Here is a 24,983-nt window from a genome sequence, read left to right on the forward strand (position 1 = left end):
GTTAGGGGGTGTTAGGGTTAGGCTTAGACTTAGGTTTAGGGGTTAATAACTAATATAGTGGCGGCGACGTTGGGGGCGGCAGATTAGGTGTTAATAAATGTAGGTAGGTTGGGGCAGCAGATAAGGGGTTAATAATGTAGGTGTCTGCAATGTTGGGGCAGCAGATTAAGGGTTAATACATATAATGTAGGTGGCAGCGGTGTCTGGAGCGGCAGATTAGGGGTTAAAATTTTTATTATAGTGTTTGCAATGCAGGAGGACCTCGGTTTAGGGGTTAATAGGTAGTTTATGGGTGTTAGTGTACTTTTTAGCACTTTAGTTATGAGTTTTATGCTACGGTGTTATACCATAAAACTCTTAACTACTGACTTTTAAATGCGTTAGGACTCTCGACAGGGTATGGTGTACCGCTCACTTTTTGGCCTCCCAGGACAGACTCGTAATACCGGCGCTATGGAAGTCCCATAGAAAAAAGACTTTACAAAGTTTACGTAAGTCGTTTTGCGGTAAGGCCAAAGAAGTGTGCGGTGACCCTAAACCTTCAATACTCTTAATAACAGCGGGCATAAAAAAAGCAGCATTAGGACCTCTTAACACTGCTTTTTTACCCTAACGCACAACTCATAATCTAGGCGTATACTTGTTAAACAGGAGGACAAGGATGTTTTATTAAAGCTTTACGTAGGGTTGTGTCTCTTCTTGCAATAAGCTTAGCAGCCTTCAAAGCATTATTTATGGCCTCTAACACTCTGATTCCTGCATTTCTGATGATATGCCTTTCACAGAAAAAGCATAGAAAACCTGAAACAGTACACTGACAGACTTGACTAGGTAGATAGAGAAGTGGCGTCCAGCACTCAATACTCCCAATAAGGAAAAGACTCCTAGAGCTACTGCCAAGCTCATAGATAATGTCAGAAAGAAGGCAATGGAGATTCTCCTCATATAGCAAAAAACTTCTCTTCATTGCATGACAGGATCAGACAAACACAACGTTTCGGGGCGATGCCCCTTAATCATGTGATGATTAAGAGGAATTGCCCAGAAACGTCATGTTTATGTCTGATCCTGTCATGCAATAAAGAGAAGTGTTTTGCTATATGAGGAGAATCTCCATTGCCTTCTTTCAGACTGGACTAGGATAACATCCCATGTCCTGGGCAGTACTCTTAAAATAAGTTCATGTCTGGTTAATTATGTCAAATATACTCTAGGGGATGAAGCATTACTAATGGGCAGGGCTTCATATTACAATACAAAGAATAAGAGATTTATTGGTATGAATCATGGTCTCTTAAAAGGGACATTAAACTGCTGTGCACAACTACAGTATCATGGTCATTACTTACCATACTATTGTATTTCCTCCTGTACCTGCAGCTCTCTTTAAAGTCATTCCCTTATTTTAACTCATTACAGAATTAAGCTGCTAAAGTTCTGCATTTTATACTTCTTGTAGCACGCGTTTCTTTCCAAAATGGGCTTTTACACTTTGAAGGGGTGTTTTATAGGGGGCAAGTGATTAGAGGCACATCCACACCATCATTGAAAAGAAGCTTCTCTTTCAAATGAGTGGACCTTTTTCCCCACTAGGTCAAGAGAGGAAGAAAAGGGCTTAATGAAAGTTCCCTCCTCTTAAGTCAAAATACAGGGTAGCTGGTGCTGAAGGCAATTGACATTTTTAAAGTGATAACTTTAATCTAAAAGGGACATTAAACTCCTCATTTGAAAATGTAGATTTCTCTTGTTTAAAGAAGAGTCCAAAAGAGCTCCCATGCACCACAAACAACGAGAAAGAGCCTCTGTCAGCAGCCACATTGACAAACAGGTAACGCCCTCATTCTACTAGAGGACAAGGAATCAGTGGACAATATCAGATGACAACACTTAGTCATCCAGACAGAAGTAGTTGTCATTCAGACAGAAGTAGTTAACAGCTATGACAACATCAGCCAGTGAAAGAGGATGTTGTTCAGTCCTTAGATATGAAAATATGAAACAACCACAATCTTACAATTAATATTCTGAGAACCAGCAGAAGAAAGAAAGATCTTGTCCTATAATCTGTTTCACAATAATATCAAATTACACAAAGATGAACACAGAGTTCTAACTATGAATAAGGCCACAAAAAAAAAAAAATTGTCTTGAAGATTAATAACTTATGCTGTTAAAGCAACTGAAGAACTAAACTCCCATGAAGTAGTGGGATTATTTTCGACTCTTTCTTTATTCACTGAAATGCTTCGCCTCAATGGTGGTGTTCTAAGAAAAGAGATGGACAGAAGAAGCTGTAGCTATAAAAGGCTCCCTTAAATTTTTATATATAAAAACATAATTTATGTAAGAATTTACCTGATAAATTCATTTCTCTCATATTGGCAAGAGTCCATGAGCTAGTGACGTATGGGATATACAATCCTACCAGGAGGGGCAAAGTTTCCCAAACCTCCAAATGCCTATAAATACACCCCCCACCACACCAACAATTCAGTTTAACGAATAGCCAAGTAGTGGGTGGGATAAAGAAAGGTGTAAAAAAGCATCAACAAAGTAATTGGAATAATTGTGCTTTATACAAAAAATCATAACCACCATAAAAAGGGTGGGCCTCATGGATTCTTGCAAATACGAAAGAAATGAATGTATCAGGTAAATTCTTACATAAATTATGTTTTCTTTCATGTAAGTGGCAAGAGTCCATGAGCTAGTGACGTATGGGATAGCAAATACCCAAGATGTGGAACTCCACGCAAGAGTCTCTAGAGAGGGAGGGATAAAAATAAAGACAGCCAATGCCGCTGAAAAAAATTAATCCACAACCCAAATCATACGTTTTAATCTTATAAAGAAAAAAACTGAAATTATAAGCATAAGAATCAAACTGAAGCAGCTGCCTGAAGAACTTTTCTACCAAAAACTGCTTCTGAAGAAGAAAAAACATCAAAATGGTAGAATTTAGTAAATGTATGCAAAGAAGACCAAGTTGCTGCTTTGCAAATCTGATCAACTGAAGCTTCATTCTTAAAAGCCCAGGAAGTGGAAACAGACCTAGTAGAATGAGCCGTAATCCTCTGAGGCAGGGATTTACCAGACTCCAAATAAGCGTGATGAATCAAAAGCTTTAACCACAAAGCCAAGGAAACAGCAGAAGCCTTTTGACCTTTCCTAGAACCAGAAAAGATAACAAATAGACTAGAAGTCTTCCTGAAATCTTTAGTAGCTTCAACATAATATTTCAAAGCTCTCACCACATCCAAAGAATGTAAGGATATTTCCAAAGAATTCTTAGGATTAGGACACAAGGAAGGGACAACAATTTCTCTACTAATATTGTTGGAATTCACCACTTTAGGTAGGAATTTAAATTAAGTCCGCAAAACCGCCTTATCCTGATGAAAAATCAGAAAAGGAGACTCACAAGAAAGAGCAGATAATTCAGAAACTCTTCTAGCAGAAGAGATGGCCAAAAGGAACAACACTTTCCAAGAAAGCAATTTAATGTCCAAAGAATGCATAGGCTCAAACGGAGGAGCCTGTAAAGCCTTTAAAACCAAATTAAGACTCCAGGGAGGAGAGATTGATTTAATGACAGGCTTGATACAGACCAACGCCTGTACAAAACAATGAATATCAGGAAGTTTAGCAACTTTTCTGTGGAATAAGACAGAAAGAGCAGAAATTTGTCCTTTCAAAGAACTTGCAGACAAACCCTTATCCAAACCATCCTGAAGAAACTGTAAAATTCTAGGAATTCTAAAAGAATGCCATGTAAATTTATGAGAACACCATGAAATGTAGGTCTTCCAAACTCGATAATAAATCTTTCTAGAAACAGATTTACAAGCCTGCAACATAGTTTTAATTACCGAGTCAGAGAAGCCTCTATGACTAAGCACTAAGCGTTCAATTTCCATACCTTCAAATTTAATGATTTGAGATCCTGATGGAAAAACGGACCTTGAGATAGGTCTGGTCTTAACGGAAGTGGCCAAGATTGGCAACTGGACATCCGAACAAGATCCACATACCAAAACCTGTGTGGCCATGCTGGAGCCACCAGCAGCACAAACGATTGCTCCATGATGATTTTGGAAATCACTCTTGGAAGAAGAACTAGAGGCGGAAAAATATAGGCAGGTTGTTAACTCCAAGGAAGAGTCAATGCATCCACTGCCTCTGCCCAAGGATCCCTGGACCGGTACCTGGGAAGTCTCTTGTTTAGATGAGATGCCATCAGATCTATTTCTGGAAGCCTGAACAATTTGAAAAAACACATCTGGGTTAAGAGACCACTCTCCCGGATGTAAAGTCTGACGACTGAGATAATCAGCTTCCCAATTGTCTATACCTGGGATATGGACCGCAGAAATTAGATAGGAGCTGGATTCTGTCCAGGCAAGTATCCAAGATACTTCTTTCATAGCTTGGGGACTGTGAGTCCCACCCTGATGATTGACATATGCCACAGTTGTGATAGTGTCTGTCTGAAAACAAATGAATGGTTCTCTCTTCAAGAGAGACCAAATCTGAAGAGTCCTGAAAATCGCACAGAGTTCCAAAATATTGATTGGTAATCTCGCCTCTTTAGATTTCCAAACCCCTTGTGCTGTCAGAGATCCCCAGACAGCTCCCCAACCTGAAAGACTCGCATCTGTTGTGATCACGGTCCAGGTTGGACAAACGAAAGAGGCCCCTTGAACTATACGATGGTGATCTAACCACCAAGTCAGAGATAGTCGAACATTGGGATTTAAGGATATTAATTGTGATATCCTTGTATAATCTCTGCACCATTGGTTCAGCATACAATGCTGAAGAGGGCTCATGTGAAAATGAGCAAAGGGGATCGCGTCCGATGCTGCAGTCACGAGACCTAAAACCTCCATGCACATAGCTACTGAAGGGAATGACTAAGACTGAAGGTTCTGACAGGCTGCAACCAACTTCAAACGTCTCTTGTCTGTTAGAGACAAAGTCATGGATACTGAATCTATCTGGAAACCTAAAAAGGTTACCCTTGTCTGAGGAATCAAAGAACTTTTTGGTAAATTGATCCTCCAACCATGTCTTTGAAGAAACAACACTAGTTGATTTGTGTGAGATTCTGCAGAACGTAAAGACTGAGCTAGTACCAAGATATCGTCCAAAGAAGGAAACACTGCAATACCCCGCTCTCTGATTACAGAGAGAAGGGCACTGAGAACCTTTGAAAAGATCCTTGGAGCTGTTGCTAGGCCAAAAGGAAGAGCAACAAATTGGCAATGCTTGTCTAGAAAAGAAAATCTCAGGAACTGATAGTGATCTGGATGAATCGGAATATGAAGATATGCATCCTGTAAGTCTATTGTGGACATATAATGCCCTTGCTGAACAAAAGGCAGAATAGTGCTTATAGTTACCATTTTGAATGTTGGTATTCTTACATAACAATTCAAGATTTTTAGATCCAGAACTGGTCTGAATGAATTTTCTTTCTTTGGGACAATGAACAGATTTGAATAAAACCCCAGACCCTGTTCCTGAAAAGGAACCGGCACGATTACCACAGAAGACTCCAAGTCTGAAACACACTTCAGGAAAGCCTGTGCTTTCTCGGGGTTCACTGGAATGTGTGAGAGAAACTTCTCACAGGTGGTCGTACTCTGAAACCTATTCTGTACCCCTGAGAGACAATGTTCTGAATCCAATGATTTTGGACTGTATTTATCCAAACATCTTTGAAACATTTTAGTCTGCCCCCTACCAGCTGAGCTGGAATGAGGGCTGCACCTTCATGCAGACTTGGGGGCTGGTTTAGATCTCTTAAATGGCTATTCCAGACTGAGGAAGGCTTCCAATTGGAAACAGATTCTTTAGGGGAAGGATTAGGTTTCTGTTCCTTATTTTGTCGAAAGGAAAGAAAACGGTTAGAAGCTTTAAATTTACCCTTAGATTTTTTATCCTGAGGTAAAAAAGCCCCCTTTCCCCCAGTAACAGTTGAAATTATAGAATTCAACTGAGAACCAAATAAATAATTTATTACCTTGGAAAGAGAGAGATAGCAACGTCGATTTAGAAGTCATATCAGCATTCCAAGATTTAAGCCATAAAGCTCTTCTAGCTAAAATAGCTAGAGACATATCTAACATCAATTCTGATGATATCAAAAATGGCATCACAAACAAAATTATTAGCATGTTGAATTAACTTAACAATGCTATACATATTATGGTCTGATACTTGTTGCGCTAAAGTTACCAACCAAAAAGTTGAAGCAGCTGCAACATCAGTTAGGATAGGATTCAAGTTTCCTACCTAAAGGATCTTTAAAAGAAGTACTGTCTTCCGTAGGAATAGTAGTACGCTTGGCAAGAGTAGAGATGGCCCTATCAACTTTGGGGATCTTTTCCCAAAACTTCAATCTATCAGTAGGCAAAGGATACAACTTTTTAAACCTTGAAGGAGGAGTAAAAGTACCACCCAGTCTATTCCATTCCTTTGAAATCATATCTGAAATGGCATCAGGAACTGGAAAAACCTCTGGAATAACATGAGGTTTATAAACCGAATTTAAACGTTTACTAATTTTAGTATCAAGAATGCAATGGAATCAGAAATAAATTCTCTCAAATTGACAGGAATATCCTGAACATTAGATGTTTGTGGACCAACAACAGGTAATGCAACACTACTGATGGAAATATTCTCTGCATGTAAAAGTTTATCATGACAACTATTACAAACTACAGCCGGAGGAACAGTTACAACAAATGCACTTAGCTTTGGTAGAACCGATATCAGTCAGCAGGATTCCAGTAGTAGATTCTGAAACAGGATCAGATTGAGACATCTTGCAATATTGTAAGAGAAAAAACAACATCTAAAGCAAAATTATCTATTTCCTTATATGACAGTTTCAAGAATGGGAAAAAATGCAAACAGAATAGGCCTCTGACAAAGAAAAAAAAGGACCAGAGGCAAAAGGAAATGAAGTCTTAAATAATGACAAACAGTTTGGCGCCAAGTATGAGGCCCACAACTGAAAATATTTTTTGGCACCAAAAACGTCCGCAACAAACATGAGCGTCATAGATAACGCAACCTTGTGAAAAGACTCTGCGTCAACTAAGACGCCGGAAATGCCGAATTTGCGTAAAAAAAACTAATTCTCGTGCCAAAAATGTCTTGCGCCAAGAATGACGCAATAAATTTTAGCATTTTGCGCTCACGCGAGCCGAATACAGCCCGCAATTTAGAAAAAGAATCAATTGAAAACCTCAGGTAAAAAATTTTTTTTTAATGCATTTCCCAAATATGAAACTGACAGTCTGCAAAAAAGGAAATATACTGATAAACCTGAATCATGGCAAATATAAGTACAAACATATATTTAGAACTTTACATAAAAAGTGCCAAACCATAGCTGAGAGTGTCTTAAATAAAGGAAAACATACTTACCAAAAGACACTCATTTACATAAAGTAAATAGCCAAACCAGTACTGAAGTGAGAATCAGCAGAGGTAATGGTATATAAGAGTATATCGTCGATCTGAAAAGGAAGGTAGGAGATGAATCTCTACGACCGATAACAGAGAACCTATGAAATAGATCCCCGTTAGGATGACCATTGTATTCAATAGATGATATTCCCTTCACATCCCTCTGACATTCACTGTACTCTGAGAGGAATCAGGCTTCAAAATGCTGAGAAGCAAATGTCAACGTAGAAATCTTAGCACAAACTTACTTCACCACCTCCATAGGAGGAAAAGTTTGTAAAACTGAATTGTGGGTGTGGTGAGGGGTGTATTTATAGGCATTTTGAGGTTTGGTAAACTTTGCCCCTCCTGGTAGGATTGTATATCCCATACGTCACTAGCTCATGGACTCTTGCCTATTACATGAAAGAAATGTGTATGTGCAAACACAGATGATTAAAGGTTATGTGGGAATCTAGACTGCAAATGAACAAAAACTGCAACCACAAAGCAGAACAGTTAGTTGAATAACTACAAGTACAGGTGAAAGCAACCTTAAATCTTTAATATAAATCAAACATGGATAAAGATACTGATGGCAAGGGGCTAATGGATTAAGCATAATATTGTCCAAACATTCCTCTTGAGCTGATGAAAGTCAAATTACATTTCCTGAAAGTTGACCTCTAGATTAAAAAGATATCTAGAGTGCACTAAAAATGTTTGCTGGCCATACAATAAGTAGAAAAATAATTGTTGCCTATCCTAATGAAGTAGAAAAAAAACTGCTTTGTTACAAAAGACAACTCACCAATAATTTTCAAGCAACCATCAGAGTGAAACTCTCCTATGTCACCAGTGCAGAACCAGCGTTGACCATTTTCATCCACAAAGAAATCCTCTTTGGTCTTCATTTCATTTTTGTAGTATCCCATGGTCACATTGGAGCCACCAATAATAATCTCTCCTCTTGGGAATGGCTTGTCGGTGTTGAAGTAGCTGCCTAGAAAAAAAAGTACATTGGTTAATTTGTCAGCTCATAGAAATTGCAATAAAACAGTCTCTAATAATGGCATAGACATGGCTGGTGGTTGTGGTCCTGAAATTGTTAAATCTATTTCATTATAATGAAGTATGCGTTGTAAGTTAAAGGGACACTGAATCCAATTTTTTTCTTTCATGATTCAGATAGAGCATGCAATGTTAAGCAACTTTCTAATTTACTCCTATTATCATTTTTTTCTTCATTATCTTGCTGATTGGTGGCTAAATGTCAGGCACCAATAAACAAGTGCTGTCCAGGTTCTAAACCAAAAATTGGCTTGCTTCATAGCTTAGATGCCTTATTTTTCAAATAAAAATAGCGAGAACGAAGAAAAATTGATAATAGGAGTAAATTAGAAAACTGCTTAAAATATAATGCTCTATCTGAATGATGAAAGAAAAAAAAATGGGTTTAGTATCCCTTTAATGAAAAAGTGTAGTAAACAGTCTTATGTTTAGAAACAATCCACATGAGCTCAATTTTTGTACTCCGTTTGTACACAACAGGAAAGCACACAATGTTCACCCTGCTTAATGTTACATGCAATTATTTAGTAAGCTTAAAAAAGCAGCAATTAGCTACCAAACTGACACCATACTGACAGAAATATGAGTTATTAAACTGAATTTTGAGTAAGCAACAAAAGGATTTATGCTGAGATGAGTTGCTCTTAATGGTGGTAAAATAAGAACAGTAATACGTTTAAAATTGGTACTTTGGCAACATAATGAGAAGGGAGAGTTCCCTTGAGAAGAGAGATTAATACATTAAAAGGGAGGATATCCAGCACTGTTCTGTTTTTCTTGTGAATATGAAGAGACTTTGTCATGTGCATGTTCCTAGCTATGAAGTTGTTACATGAACACATTACTACTTTGCATATACAAAAAGAGAGAAGTGCTCAACCTGGGAACCTCCATTAGCATAATGTTCTATGGCTAGTTACCACTCTAAGAGCAGTCTTTTTGTTCTTTATTTGCCTTTCATCGAGAACTTCCTGAAGTATATCAGTCTGGTCCTGACTAAACAGTATAAGCCTAGTCCCAAAATACCAGGCAATTCCTCTCTGAACGAGAAACCAGCCATATGCCTCTAGGCACACTGAACAATGGCTCCATGTCTGGTTTCCCGTATCATCCTTAGGGAGATTTCCCTCAAGGTAATAATTTGCATACACAAGGAGAGAAGCGCTCAACCTGGGAACAAACAGCATAATAGCTTGTTCTATGGCTAGCTACCAGCCTAGGCGCAGTCTCTTTTTGCTCAAAAAAATATGCAAACATTACTACTGTGTTGACTATTTATCAAGATGGCTTGGATGAACAAAAATATATTTCTGACATGCTAAACACATGACATTTAATTCCTTCTGGAGTTCTTCATAGAACAAGCTAGACATATAGAAGGGCTTGAAAAAAAATATCTAATAATCTGGCAGCCATATAGCTACAGCTCCTAAGATTTTACTTTTATTGGATCACAGTGCACCATGTGAATTTATAAAGCAATGGTTCATATTTTTTACATTTTGTATAAAATTTAAATTAAAAAAGTGACACTACATACCTTCTTCCCAGTTTTTCAGTTTTATCTCACAACAGATCAAAGGAGCTCCAACCCTGCCTGTGCTGTAATCAAACACTGCAAGATAAAGTTTTGTCAAGTCTGAATTTTAGAAAGGTGATTATTGTTGAAATAATATTTACTTTTATAGTGACTAATACAAAGTTATCATCCGTGCACAACTATTAAAACACGAGTAACTGCTGTGAAAGTGTTGCGTGAGAGCTTGATGCAATTTTGTTGTGTAGGCAGAAATATTTATCTTCGTAACAGATATATACATCATCTTACAAATGAGTGCATTGACCCGCTAGGGAACACCCCCCCTCACATAACTGTATATATACACACAAAATATACATGGAGCCCCCTAGAAACTTAATTGAAATATGGTTATTTCCAAGAACAGGAAGTTCATAACAGGACAAAAACTGTTTATTGTATAGAATACACAAGCATATGGCTTTTGTACAGTAAATCCACTTACAAAAAAAAATTACACTAAATGTAGTTAATGTATTTACACCATCTTCAAAGTATGCAGTGCCATAAAGAGTTAAAAAATAGATGTTCCTATCTACACACAAGTTGCTAAAGAGTAATTGATCTTGGCAAGTACTCACTTTCTGTAATAGTCCCAGCTCCGCAGGTTTCCGTTAGGCCATAACCCTGACCAACAGGACAGCAGAAACAGATGTTCATAAAACGCTGGGTTGCAGCTGAAAGTGGAGCACCCCCAGAAAGAAGAACTCGCATCTTCCCGCCCAGAAGTTTTCTAACTTTCCTAAAAACAATCCTAAACAAAAGGCAAAGTAAAATAAATTGTGTTTTACTTTCCTATATAGTGCATCCGTTTCTCAATAGAACAAGTTCAAAAAGCCAAGTAACATGATCAGCATTTCTTTTTTGTTATCCTGCAATATTATTTTCAACTTCACTTCCTGTTCTCAGTCTCCATTCCCCAAGTCAGGAGAATCGCACATGCTGATCTCAGAGAATCATTTGGCCCACATTCAAAACGTTTTAAGTCACAAAAAATGGTTTAATACAGTTAATAAAATTTCAATAAAGCTAAAATGATCACATTCTTCTAAACACTGTCAAAAAGGAAATGCAGAAATGCTTTAAGAGGCCATTGCTCATGGTATTAAAGGGGCATGCATCTTAGCCAATTAGTGCTGTCTTATAAGTAACTCCACAGGAGTGAGCACAATTATCTATATGGCACACATGAACGAGCATCATCTGGTTGTGAAAAGCTAAAAAAATGCACTGAGATAAGAGGCGGACTGCTGGGGCTTAGAAATGGGCAGAAATATAAAGGTTTAAAAGTTATAAAGTACATTAGTATAACAATGTTGGTTGTGCAAATCTGGAGAATGGGTAGTAAAGGGGTCATCTATCTTTAAAAACAATACAATTTTCAAGTAGACTGTCCCTTTAAAGTTGTTTCCTAGTCAAAAAATATGGAAGCAAACTTTTTACCTAAAATGTTAACTTTTCTGAAAGTGTAAGTGTATTAAGCACATGTTGAAAAAAACATTTGTAGATAAAAATGCTTCTAAATTGAAAATGTTGCTTTCTAAGTTAAATGGTTTGTTTATAACAATCACTTTTACACTTTGAAATCTGAAGGACAACATTGACCTAAAAGCTAAGAGACATCATATTACCCTAGGATGTGTATTAAGAGGTCAAAAAGCTTTATCCATCAAAATCTCTGAATATAAATATATTGTGGCGCCTACTAAAATGTGTTGCCATCGTTTAAAAATGAGAAAGAAAAAAACCCCCTCAATGTATATGAAATGTAAGCACAACTACTGTATTACTCAATCAGACGGTAGCCCTGATAAATGTGTAATGTAAAAAGGCAAGAGTGAAGGATTTCACAAAATTTCACACTTATATGGCTTGTACGTTCTTTATGATTAAGGCTGAAACAACATCAATGAGGATAGATGTACCTGTCACAGAGTGGTGTGCTGTACCCTCTGGATATCTGCTTCATTTTGTAGTTGTAGGCCAGTGAGAAGAGACCCTTTTGTACCGGGCTCATGGTAGCAACTTTACTCATGACGTTTTTGTAAATTCGGTCCATGATTTCCTAAAAAAAAATAAAAAAATTAATCAGTGAGTCAGAGGAGAATGATGCACTAACTGGAATAGAATGGCACTGTGCCTGCTGGTGAGTGTTCCCAATATACTGATGCTTTGTCTGGTTGAAAAGAAATGCATCAAGGGGCTCTCAGAAGTAAAGATGAATAATGTGCAAACTTTTTACCATTGAAGATAAGGGTGATTCTAACTTTCTTGAGCAGTATTTATGTGATCACAACAGCTCTGTTATGTACCTATATATTGGCTTACAATGAGTAAGTTAAAGGGATATTACAAATATTTCAAGTGCATATTAAATAAAAACCTTAAGACATTTTTTGTTGAAGGTGGGAGTCTTGAGCAATTGAGATTCTATCACATACAATAGCTGTGCGTAAATGCTCACTTCCTTTTAGTTTCAGATTTAAATCACATATTGTCAACTTCACCGTTCTCATGGAAAAAAAAACGTAGTGCTAGCTGCCAATGATAGCTGCCAATCATTGCACAGCAATATGTTGCAGTCCTTTATGGAAGCCATGGCGTTTAACACCTATATTTTATTTGACGGTCATTGACTGAAACAAGCAATCCTCTAAAATCTTTCAAAGGGGTAATGAGAGGGCCCTTCCAGTGTCTCTGCTGCAGACAGATCTGCCATCTCAGGCACTCAGTGTAAATATTTGTACCTGCTTTTCTTCACACACTGTGCTGAAGCTGGGAACACTGAGTAACAGTAACGTCAGGCCAGCTCACTCATTTACAGTAAGAAAACGGGTTGTCTTTACTTACAGGGACAGCTGCCATCAGAGTCGGCTGAAGTTCTGATGCGTCACCTTTGCTCCCTTTCTTAATTTTAGTTGACTGTAAAGAAATCCAGAAATAGATATGTTATTACACCTATGGCATCTTCAGGTATGAAAGTTTCATTGCAGACCGCAATAAATGAAACAGCTGCACAGACAGTAATGTACTACTACTACTGGCGTTGCGTCATGTCTTTGTATATTGTTTATAAGATTAAGAGCAGAGCCCATGTGACTCATTGTTAATCATGTGCCTTGTGGTGCATTTGTGTGATTTAATGGCTCACAGAAACTTTCCTTCTTTAACCTTTTAAAGCCGTTATGCCGTTCCATTCCGTCATAATTAGACTGGGCTTTAAAGCCGTTATGACGGAATGGAACGTCATAACTAACGGCTGTCCTGAAGCCTTCTGTGCTTCAGGGATTTAATCGCGGTCTGGAGGGCGTTCCTAGGATTGTAGGGACGCCCCCCAGATGCGATCCAATAATTGAAATCTCGCGATCGTATGCACGATCGCGTAGTTTCAATTTGTCTACATCGGAACAGTTGTTCCGATGTAGGCACTTTAACCCTGTCACGAAAGGGTTAATAATTACCGGATTAACAGCAGGGAACCATGAAAACAAACATCTCTGTTTATGTATGAACCATCAGTCTAGTAAAGAGATTTTATCATTTAATCTGTACACAGCATTAGGCAGTAAGCTTTAAAAAAATGTTCAATCTGATCAATAGATGACAGCAAAGGGCATGCAACATAGCAAACGAATCTCCTACCATCCTTTACTTACACTGAGGAAGGTTAAAGGGATATTATACACTAGATTTTTCTATGCATAAATGTTCTGTAGATTATCCATTTATATAGCCCATCTGGGGGTGTTTTTGTAAAAATGTAGTTTTGCTTTTTTTTTTTTTTTTTTAAATAACATTGTGCTGATTTTCAGACTCCTAACCAAGCCCTAAAGTTTTAGAGGTATACTGACGTATACAGACTTCAGATTGCTTCTGTTATATGCAGGGGAGGGGGAGGTCTACTCTCAGCCCCTTTCAGTGGGAGTCCCCTCTAACCTCGTCAACGGTACTAAATTGAAGGCTTCTAAGTAAGTTTTTAAAAGGTTTAATACTGTATTTTTAGATCAGTGTCTGCATATTATTCTTTATAGCAGTGTCTATTACGTGCAGTTATATGAAAATTGGTATATAATGTCCCTTAAAACAACACTATACAGTTCACATTATAACCAGAGGTAATTGAGCTGCCTGTGGTAGCCATAAAGTTAAAAGAACTTTTTTCTAGAGCAGCACTCGAGGTATTTAAAAGGCCAACATACATAAAATACAAACTGCAAAATATACCTCTTGGTGTAAACAGATATACTACAAAAGTAAATTCATAATTTGTTCCCCAACTCAACTAAATAAAATTTCCTCTGTATGATCACATGACAAAGTGAGCTACAGTTTTATGTAATAAAACAAGTACCTGTAGTAAAATTAGAACAGGAGTATAAACATTTAAAAAGTCATGTTAAACACCAAAGCCTGCTTACCCAAAATGCAATTTACTCTACCATAGGTGGCCAACTTTTTTAAAGGGACAGCAAAGTCCAAATTAAACTTTCATGATTCAGATAGAGCATGTCATTTTAAACAACTTTCCAATTTACTTTTATCATCAAATTGTCTTCTCTTATGTTAAAAGCTAAACATAGGTAGGCTTCTAGGCGGATTTCTAAAACCCTGCAGCCCCCCATCATCCCCAGTCTAGCTGTGAATAGCTAATAACATGTACTGTTTGTTCATGTGTGCCATATAGATAACATTGTGCGCTCTCCCAGAGTTATTTAAGGGTCTGCACTAATTGCCGGTAATGCATGTCTGTCAAAAGATCTGAGATAAGGAGGCAGACTAGAGAGTCTTAGATACAAGGTAATTATAGAGGTAAAATGAAAAACTGGGGATTATTATATTTCTAAACAATAACATTTTTGCCGTTTTCTGTGCCTTTAAGATGGCTTTATACGACATTTTTTAACACTTGCAGGGCTTGCAAATAAGAATATAAAAAAACACAAATTATGCTTACCAGATCATTTCCTTTGCTTCTCTATGAGGAGAGTCCACGGCTTCATTCCTTACTTGTGGGAATTAAGAACCTGGCCACCAGGAGGAGGCAAAGACACCCCAGTCAAAGGCTAAAATACCCCACTTCCCTCATATCCCAGTCATTCTGCCAAGGGAACAAGGAACAGTAGGAGAAATATCAGGGTTTAAATGGTGACAGAAGAATAAACAAAAATTTCAGTCTGCCTATCGGAGAAAAACGGGCGGGAGCCGTGGACTCTCCTCATACAGAAAGAAAGGAAATTATCTGGTAAGCATAATTTATGTTTTCCTTCTTAATATGAGGAGAGTCCACTGCTCCATTCCTTACTTACTTATGGGAAACATATACTCAAGCTCTAGAGGATACTGAATGAAACGGGAGAGTAAAAAGAGAGGCGGACACTATTCTGAGGGCACCACAGCCTGCTGTCTCATATGCTAAAGCAAACAATGCTCCTTAACCAAAAAGATAAGGAAGTGGAAGAGGCTTTCTGTCCCCTACGCTTCCCAGAATAGACAACAAAGAAGTCTGTCTAAATTCCTTCGTAGCCTGAAGATAGAACTTCAAGGCCCGAACCACATCCAAATGATGAAGTAACCATTCCTTCGAAGAAGGATCAGGACACAAGGAAGGGACCATAATCTCCTGGTCGATGTTGCGATCTGAAACGACCTTAGGAAGAAAACCTAACCCAGTACGAAGAACAGCCTTATCAGCATGGAACACTAGGTAAGGAGGCTCACATTGCAAGGCAGCAATCTCAGATACTCTGCGCGCCGAAGCAATAGCCAGTAGAAAAAGAACCTTCTAAGACAGTAACTTAATGTCAATTACATGCATAGGATGAAATGGAGCCTGCAACACTTTAAGAAAAGGATTTAAACTCCAAGGAGGAGCAATAGATCTAAACACCGACCTGATTCTAGTTAGAGCCCGAACAAAAGACTGAACATATGGAAGCTCAGCGAGCCTTTTATGCAGTAAAACAGACAGGGACGAAATCTATCCCTTAAGAGAACTAGTAGAAATGCCCTTTTCCAGGCCATCCTGGAGAAGAGAGAATCCTGGAAACCCTGACCTTATGCCAGGGAAATCCACGTTCTTCACACCAGAATAAGTAGGTCCTCCACACCTTATGATAGATGCGACGAGTAACCGGCTTACCAGGATGCCATTAAATTTATCTCCGTCATCCCCATCTGTTGCAGATCTCTGCAAAACACCTCGGATGGAGAGACCATTCCCCCGGATGAAAGGATTGTCTGCTGAGGAAATCCTCTTCCCAGTTGTCCACACCCGGAATGTGGATAGATGACAGCGAGCAGTTGTAGGCCTCCGCCCACTCCAGAATCCGAGATACTTCCCTCATTGCTAGGGAGCTCCTCATTCCCCCCTGTTGGTTGATGTAAGCCACCGAGGTTATGTTGTCTGATTGGAATCTGATAAACTGGGACGAACCCAGAAGAGGCCAAGCCTTCAGAGCATTGAAGATCGCTCAAAGTTACAAAATGTTAATCTGGAGGTGAGACTCCTCTCGAGTCCACCGGCCCTGTGCCTTCCTGGCACCTCAAACAGCTCCCCACCTTGAGAGACTTGCGTTGGTAGTCACAATCTCCCAGGATGGTCTCAAGAAGGATGTCCCTTGGGACAGGTGATCTTTACAGAGCCACCAGGAGAGCGATTCTCTCGACCAGTTGATAGGATGGGTGCATGAACCAGAATATCGTCCAATTATGGCGCTACTGCTATACCTCTGGTTCTGGCCACCGCAAGCAGAGGCCCCAGAACCTTCGTAAAAACTCTTAGAGCAGTAGCTAGACCAAACGGAAGAGCAATCAACTGGAAGTGCTGGTCCAGGAACGCAAACCTTAGGAACTTGCAAGTTTTCCTTGTGTATTGGAACGTGAAGGTACCGCATCCTTCAGATCTATCATGGTCATGAACTGTCCTTCCTGAATAAGAGGAGGATGGATCTTATTGTCTCCATCTTGAATGAGGGGACGGATAGGAATTTGTTTAAAGGGACAGTCTAGTCCAAAATAAACTTTCATGATTTAGATAGAGCATGTAATTTTGAACAATTTTCCAATTTACTTTTATCACCAATTTTGCTTTGTTCTCTTGGTATTCTTAGTTGAGAGCTTAATTAAAGGAGGTTCATATGCTAATTTCTTAGACATTGAAGGCCACCTCTTTTCAGAATGCATTTGAACAGTTTTTCACCACTAGAGGGTGTTAGTTCACGTATTTCATATAGATAACACTGTGCTAGTGCACGTGAAGTTATCTGGGAGCAGGCAGTGATTGGCTTGACTGTAAGTCTGTCAAAAGAACTGAAATAAAGGGGCAGTTTGCAGAGGCTTAGATACAAGATAATCACAGAGGTTAAAAGTATATTATTATAACTGTTTTGGTTATGCAAAACTGGGGAATGGGTAATAAAGGGATTATATATCTTATAAAACAATAAAAATTCTGGTGTAGACTGTCCCTTTAAGCACTTTGGGTCCAGAATCAGGCAAAAAGTTCCCTCCTTCTTCAGGACCACAAAAAAGGTTTGAGTAGTACCCCAGACCTTTTTCTGCCAGAGGAACCAGTACAATGACTCCCAGTGAGGAAAGGTCCCTCATGCACCTTAGAAAAGCCTCTCTGGCCTTGAAGACAGGCTTGACAAGAGGAATGTGCCCCTGGGTGGATGAGACTTGAAACCTATCCTGTATCCCTGAGTGATTACCTCCAGGACCCACGGGTCTTGCACGTCCAAAAACAGAGCTTCCGAAAATAGTGACAGTCTGCCCCCTACATGATCCAGAGCCGGCCCGGGTGCCGCCCCTTCATGCCGACTTTGACTCGTCAGACTCCTTGTTCTGCTTGGACTTATTCCACGACTGAGCTGGCTTCCAAGTTCCCTTGGTTTGCTCAGGCTTTGCGGAGGGCTGCTGACGTTGGGATTTATCTGAACGAAAGGGACGAAAATTAGGACCTTGTCCCTTCGTTTTGTTCTTCTTATCCTGCGGTAAAAAGGCACCCTTGCCTTCAGTAACCATGGAGATAATTGATTCCACGCCTGGACCAAAAATAATTTTTCCCTTAAATGGAAGAGAAAGAAGTCTTGACTTCTAAGTCATGTCTGCAGACCAAGACTTCAGCCATAGAGCCCTACGGACTTGAAGAGAAAAACCTGAAGCCTTGGCGTTCAAGCAAATACATTTGCATATTTGCATCACAAATAAAAGAATTAGCCACCCTTAAGGCCTTGATTCTTTCTTGGATCACGTTGAGGGGACCCTCCACCTTGATCAACTCAGATAAGGAGTCACAAGTAGGTAGCCACTCCAGCAAATGCAGCAGCAGCCGCTGCCAGTTGAAACAAATATCCCGTATGTTGAGTTAAGTTTCTTAACAGAGTTTCTATCTTCTTATCCATGGGCTCTTTAAACGACAAATTATCCTCAAGTAGAATAGTAGTGCGTTTAGCAAATGTGGAGATGGCGCCACCCACCTTGGGGATGGAGCCCCACAACTCCAATTGCGAGTCCGGAACTAGGAATAATATTTTAAAGTAAGAAGGGGAAAATTATGAACCAAGTCTTTCCCATTCATGCTTAACAATGTTCGCCATCCTTACGGGAACCGGGAAAGTCTGTGGTTCCTCAGGCAATTTAGGCTCCGGAACCTCTAAAGTAGCCAAAACTAAACTTTGTTTAGCAGAAAGCGTGAATGTTCAATCCTAAATCTAAATTCTGGTTTCTCCGCAGCTGAAGGCTTAGAGGCAGCAGATTCCGATCCAGAAAGAGAATTCTCTGAAGTATCAGAGGCATCTTCGTCAACTGATAATCTTGTATCTGATAATTCCAATAAGCTAGTAGATGACCCCTGGGAAGGATATCAATATTTGACCTTTCGCTTAGCAGGGCAAGGTAAAGCACTAAAGGCCGCAGACACTGCTGTTTGTAATTGTTCAGTTAAGTCTGGCAGTAAAAAGGCCCCTCCAGATGGAGGATCAGGAGTGCTATGGGAAGCTGTAAAAGGAGATGACTGTAGGGTGCGCACCTCACGGTACAGAGACTCCTCAGAGGTGGACGGCTCAGTGGTACTAAACAAATTGACTTTCCTTGACATGATCAACTTATCAAGGCATGTGGAACATAATTGAGCAGGCGGGTATACCGTGGCCTCCTCACAATATAGACAGGTATTAGACTTAGGTTAATAGGGTGTACCCTCTAACGTATCAGAGTCCTCCATAGCTTGCGCTTCTAAAACGGACCATAAACAAACAATCTAAAACGGCACCTTTATACCCCCATATAGGAGGTGACTGAGGCACTCACCACCTCCTATGACCCAGGCCACACAGAGAAAACGATTTCTCTCCTTAAACTGCACGATCAGGAACCAGGAAGTCAGTGTGACCACACCCGGTCAAGTGGTGCGCCATGCAGGACCGCCCCTGCTATAGAAAAAAGCACGCCAAGCTTAACAGACTGTGCAGCTTATCTAAAATATGAAAGTAAACCTGTACGTTCTACATCTGCCTGAGCCTTATCTCATGTCGCAGCATAAACATAATAAAAGAGTTTATGTGAATAATCCCCTTCCGGAGATATTAACCCTTGATTCCATACAGATAAAAGGAGTTACAGTGTGACCCTGTCTTCTTGCCTTATCATATGTGTATAAAAATGAAAACGATCTTACCGGAATCTATGCCGTGGAACAGAAACACAGCCTCTCAAGTTTGACAGTCTTAGAGCATCGCTCCTGACATGGACTTGAGTGATGAAAGCAGTGAAACTCGTCAACACCGATTGCTTAGGAGCTGTTAATACGAGTCTGGATGGTTTCGCAGTCAGACTCTCCCTGCATCTCCAGACCCAAACTTTCGTCAATGCTCTCACTGAGAGGCTGACAAGACTTCTTAAAACTCCAGTCCCATTCCGAAGGGTAGATAACATCCATAAGGAACTACTCCATATCTTCTGACACTTCTCTGCCAACCTCCTGTGACGAAAGGCAAAGAATGACTGGGATGTAAAGGAAGTGGGGGAGGTATTTAAGCCTTTGTCTGGGGTGTCTTTGCCGCCTCCTGGTGGCCAGGTTCTGAATTCCCACAAGTAAGGAATGAAGCCGTGGACTCTCCTCATATTAAGAAGGAAATCTATATAGTTATATATGAGCATTTAATTAGAAACACCTTTACCAAGATACATGACATTGCTTTTGTTAGCTATGGACAAAGAAACCTATATACTGTACATTGGACCACATCTTAGTAGGTTTTACAAATATTAAATTTGGCTGCTAAATAATATCAATAGCTATTTACTATCATCTATCTGTACAGTGCAAATACTTTTTAATAGACCTTGATTACATTTATAACATTATTCCTTTTAATAAACTCTGCTTGTCCCCCATGAACTTCTGTTCTTTCAGCTATTCACCAAATCTTGTGTGTTGCCGAACGGCTCACTTTCTTCAATGTAGCAGAGTGGCTCATGTCCACATTAGAAATTAGAGCTCTTTACATCACTACACTTCAGAATAGGAAATTGAAGGGACGGAGGATGCAGAGACCCACAGTAATTTTTTTAAAAAAAGTTTAATATATTATGAAGCAAGAATCTATCTATATTTTCAGTTTACTTCATATTGTAGTTTTCACAGGTAGATTTTTTTATTAGTAGATTTACCATCACTTGAAGAGGGAATTGTTTGCAAATAGTCATTACATGATTAGAACGAACGTTAGAGCACATAGTAGACAGACTTACCTGATCTGAGAGGGTCTGAGGTGAGGAGTATCCAATGCGGCAGCCATTTGAGAAACAAACCAGCTCAGCGCTCAGCTCTAAGACATGGGCCAAGGGTAAGTAACCAATGTATGTGTCAGTCTCTCTGCAATTGAATAGAAATGTTTAGTGAACTTTACGAAATCCAATCAGCAAAACATCTTGTAACCATCACATTTTAGTAGTTAATAATTGTTGAAAGCTTGCTGGGTGCATTAACTTTGACCTGTATTTTGCTTCTTCCCTTAAAATAAAAGCAGCCGCCCCCTCCAACAAAACTAGATTACAATGTTCATTTTTCAAAAGGGCCCCACAATTTTATTATAAGGACAAAGTTTCAATAAAAAAAATTCTAATTCATGGGTCTAACCCCTTCAATTGGGGTAAACACATTAAAAAAAAATGTCCAGAGTAGAATATGTGCATAGTAACCAATCATATTTAGCTCAAATTTGTAATGTATTCCAGCTCAGGGGATGATTTTAACTATGTGAGTAACGTTTTGAGGATTACACACAGTTACAGGCAAGTAATAGTGCTTTAGAGCATTTTCTTATTGTGTTCCTTTAATGGCATAAACAGTTTTGAACAATGGAGACTTGGATTTTTATATTGGTTTAATGCTGCAGTTTTTTATTTTATGTAAAAACTGTAATCTACAATATATAGGTAGCTGAGTGAAGTAAAACTTTTTGTTAATGCTAAAAGAAAAACATCTCAGTGAAGATTAAAAAAAGAATAAGTTAATTACGTGCTTTAAAAATGGATTCATGAGTATTTCCAAAATTGGTATTATTGAGAAGAGCGTCTTTATAAAAAGATGTTGCGGAAACAAACACCAACGTGCCACAAAATCATTATTTCACTTTTGGCAAACAGAATAAATGTTGATAAATGCAATTCAACAGAGTCTGGCTGCTAAAACAACATCTGCTGCACAGAAGAGTTTGGCAAACATAAAAGCAGAAATTTGTCTCTTTTCGCATACAAAAGTGTTTTTTTATAAAAGGTAAGCCAACGAACAGTCTAAAAAAAGGCACAAAAGCGTGCAAAAGGAAAAAAGCGCCCTGTTATAGCATTTTCTTTAATAAACATGCTAAGAGTCCAAACTCCATTACTTCCCCACCACTAGGAGGAAGCAAAGATTCCCAAACCCAAAAAGCTCTATATAACCCCTCCCACCTCTATGGTAGATAGTCTTATTTTTGCCTCTGCTGGAGGGAGGTAAGGAATGATTATGTGCAGATGATTTCTTTGTTGAGAGGGGTTCTCAGCCTGAGTTGAAGCCCATTTCCCCTCAGAGTGCAGTTTTTGTCAAGAGGGAAAGTAGTAGTAGTAGTTTGGTATGCGTCTTATTTTTTTTCTTTACCATGAAAATTAAGTCACTATCCTCTCAAGAATGTCACAGGGACTTGTCTTTTGCCTCCTTCTATGGGGATATATATATATATATATATATATATATATATATATATATATATATATATATATATATATATATATATATATATATATATATATATATATATATAACATAATTTATGTAAGAACTTACCTGATAAATTCATTTCTTTCATATTAGCAAGAGTCCATGAGCTAGTGACGTATGGGATATACATTCCTACCAGGAGGGGCAAAGTTTCCCAAACCTTAAAATGCCTATAAATACACCCCTCACCACACCCACAATTCAGTTTAACGAATAGCCAAGAAGTGGGGTGATAAGAAAAAAGTGCGAAAGCATATAAAATAAGGAATTGGAATAATTGTGCTTTATACAAAAAATCATAACCACCACAAAAAAGGGCGGGCCTCATGGACTCTTGCTAATATGAAAGAAATGAATTTATCAGGTAAGTTCTTACATAAATTATGTTTTCTTTCATGTAATTAGCAAGAGTCCATGAGCTAGTGACGTATGGGATAATGACTACCCAAGATGTGGATCTTTCCACACAAGAGTCACTAGAGAGGGAGGGATAAAATAAAGACAGCCAATTCCTGCTGAAAATAATCCACACCCAAAATAAAGTTTAATGAAAAACATAAGCAGAAGATTCAAACTGAAACCGCTGCCTGAAGTACTTTTCTACCAAAAACTGCTTCAGAAGAAGAAAATACAACAAAATGGTAGAATTTGGTAAAAGTATGCAAAGAGAACCAAGTTGCCACTTTGCAAATCTGATCAACCGAAGCTTCATTCCTAAACGCCCAGGAAGTAGAAACTGACCTAGTAGAATGAGCTGTAATCCTATGAGGCGGAGTCTTACCCGACTCAAAATAGGCAAGATGAAATAAAGATTTCAACCAAGATGCCAAAGAAATGGCAGAAGTTTTCTGGCCTTTCTAAAACCGGAAAAGATAACAAATAAACCAGAAGTCTTTCGGAAAGACTTAATAGCTTCAACATAATATTTCAAAGCTCTAATAACATCCAAAGAATGCAACGATTTCTCCTTAGAATTCTTAGGATTAGGACATAATGAAGGAACCACAATGTCTCTACTAATGTTGTTGGAATTCACAACTTAGGTAAAAATTCAAAAGAAGTTCGCAACACCGCCTTATCCTGATGAAAAATCAGAAAAGGAGACTCACAAGAAAGAGCAGATAATTCAGAAACTCTTCTGGCAGAAGAGATGGCCAAAAGGAACAAAACTTTCCAAGAAAGTAATTTAATATCCAATGAATGCATAGGTTCAAATGGAGGAGCTTGAAGAGCCCCCAGAACCAAATTCAAACTCCAAGGAGGAGAAATTGACTTAATGACAGGCTTTATACGAACCAAAGCTTGTACAAAACAATGAATATCAGGAAGAATAGCAATCTTTCTGTTGAAAAAGAACAGAAAGAGCAGAGATTTGACCTTTCAAGGAACTTGCGGACAAACCCTTATCTAAACCATCCTGAAGAAATTGTAATATTCTCGGTATTCTAAAAGAATGCCAAGAAAAATGATGAGAAAGACACCAAGAAATATAAGTCTTCCAGACTCTATAATATATCTCTCTGGATACAGATTTACGAGCCTGTAACATAGTATTAATCACAGAGTCAGAGAAACCTCTTTGACCAAGAATCAAGCGTTCAATCTCCATACCTTTAAATTTAAGGATTTCAGATCCTGATGGAAAAAAGGACCTTGAGACAAAAGGTCTGGTCTTAACGGAAGAGTCCACGGTTGGCAAGAGGCCATCCGGACAAGATCCTCATACCAAAACCTGTGAGGCCATGCCGGAGCTACCAGCAGAACAAACGAGCATTCCTTCAGAATCTTGGAGATTACTCTTGGAAGAAGAACTAGAGGCGGAAAGATATAGGCAGGATGATACTTCCAAGGAAGTGAAAATGCATCCACTGCCTCCGCCTGAGGATCCCGGGATCTGGACAGATACCTGGGAAGTTTCTTGTTTAGATGAGAAGCCATCAGATCTATTTCTGGAAGTTCCCACATTTGAACAATCTGAAGAAATACCTCTGGGTGAAGAGACCATTCGCCCGGATGCAACGTTTGGCGACTGAGATAATCCGCTTTCCAATTGTCCATACCTGGGATATAAACCGCAGAGATTAGACAGGAGCTGGATTCCGCCCAAACCAAAATTCGAGATACTTCTTTCATAGCCAGAAGACTGTGAGTCCCTCCTTGATGATTGATGTATGCCACAGATGTGACATTGTCTTATCTGAAAACAAATGAACAACTCTCTCTTCGGAAGAGGCCAAGACTGAAGAGCTCTGAAAATTGCACGGAGTTCCAAAATATTGATCGGAAATCTCACCTCCTGAGATTCCCAAACCCCTTGTGCCGTCAGATACCCCCACACAGCTCCCCAACCTGTAAAACTAGCATCTGTTGAGATTATAGTCCAGGTCGGAAGAACAAAGAAGCCCCCTGAACTAAACGATGGTGATCTGTCCACCATGTCAGAGAGTGTCATAAAATCGGTTTAAAGATATTAATTGAGATATCTTTGAGTAATCCCTGCACCATTGGTTCAGCATACAGAGCTGAAGAGGTCGCATGTGAAAACGAGCAAAGGAGATCGCATCTGATGCGGCAGTCCTAAGACCCAACATTTCCATGCATAAGGCTACCAAA

General features: G+C 39.0%; 1 protein-coding gene across 1 annotated transcript in view; it reads right to left on the bottom strand.

Annotated features, from left to right (window-relative positions):
- ACSL3 (acyl-CoA synthetase long chain family member 3) overlaps positions 1-24,983 on the bottom strand; it is a 488,476-nt gene that overhangs the window by 22,183 nt on the left and 441,310 nt on the right. Inside the window, exons 7-12 of the mRNA XM_053709959.1 lie at positions 20,864-20,987; positions 12,962-13,033; positions 12,037-12,176; positions 10,693-10,865; positions 10,073-10,147; positions 8,273-8,464 (exon numbers count right to left, since the gene is read on the bottom strand). Of these exons, the coding sequence (XP_053565934.1) occupies positions 8,273-8,464; positions 10,073-10,147; positions 10,693-10,865; positions 12,037-12,176; positions 12,962-13,033; positions 20,864-20,987 (776 nt within the window). The remainder of the gene's footprint in view (positions 1-8,272; positions 8,465-10,072; positions 10,148-10,692; positions 10,866-12,036; positions 12,177-12,961; positions 13,034-20,863; positions 20,988-24,983) is intronic.

This window comes from Bombina bombina, chromosome 4, assembly GCF_027579735.1.
Source record: "Bombina bombina isolate aBomBom1 chromosome 4, aBomBom1.pri, whole genome shotgun sequence".
NCBI classification, from domain to species: domain Eukaryota; kingdom Metazoa; phylum Chordata; class Amphibia; order Anura; family Bombinatoridae; genus Bombina; species Bombina bombina.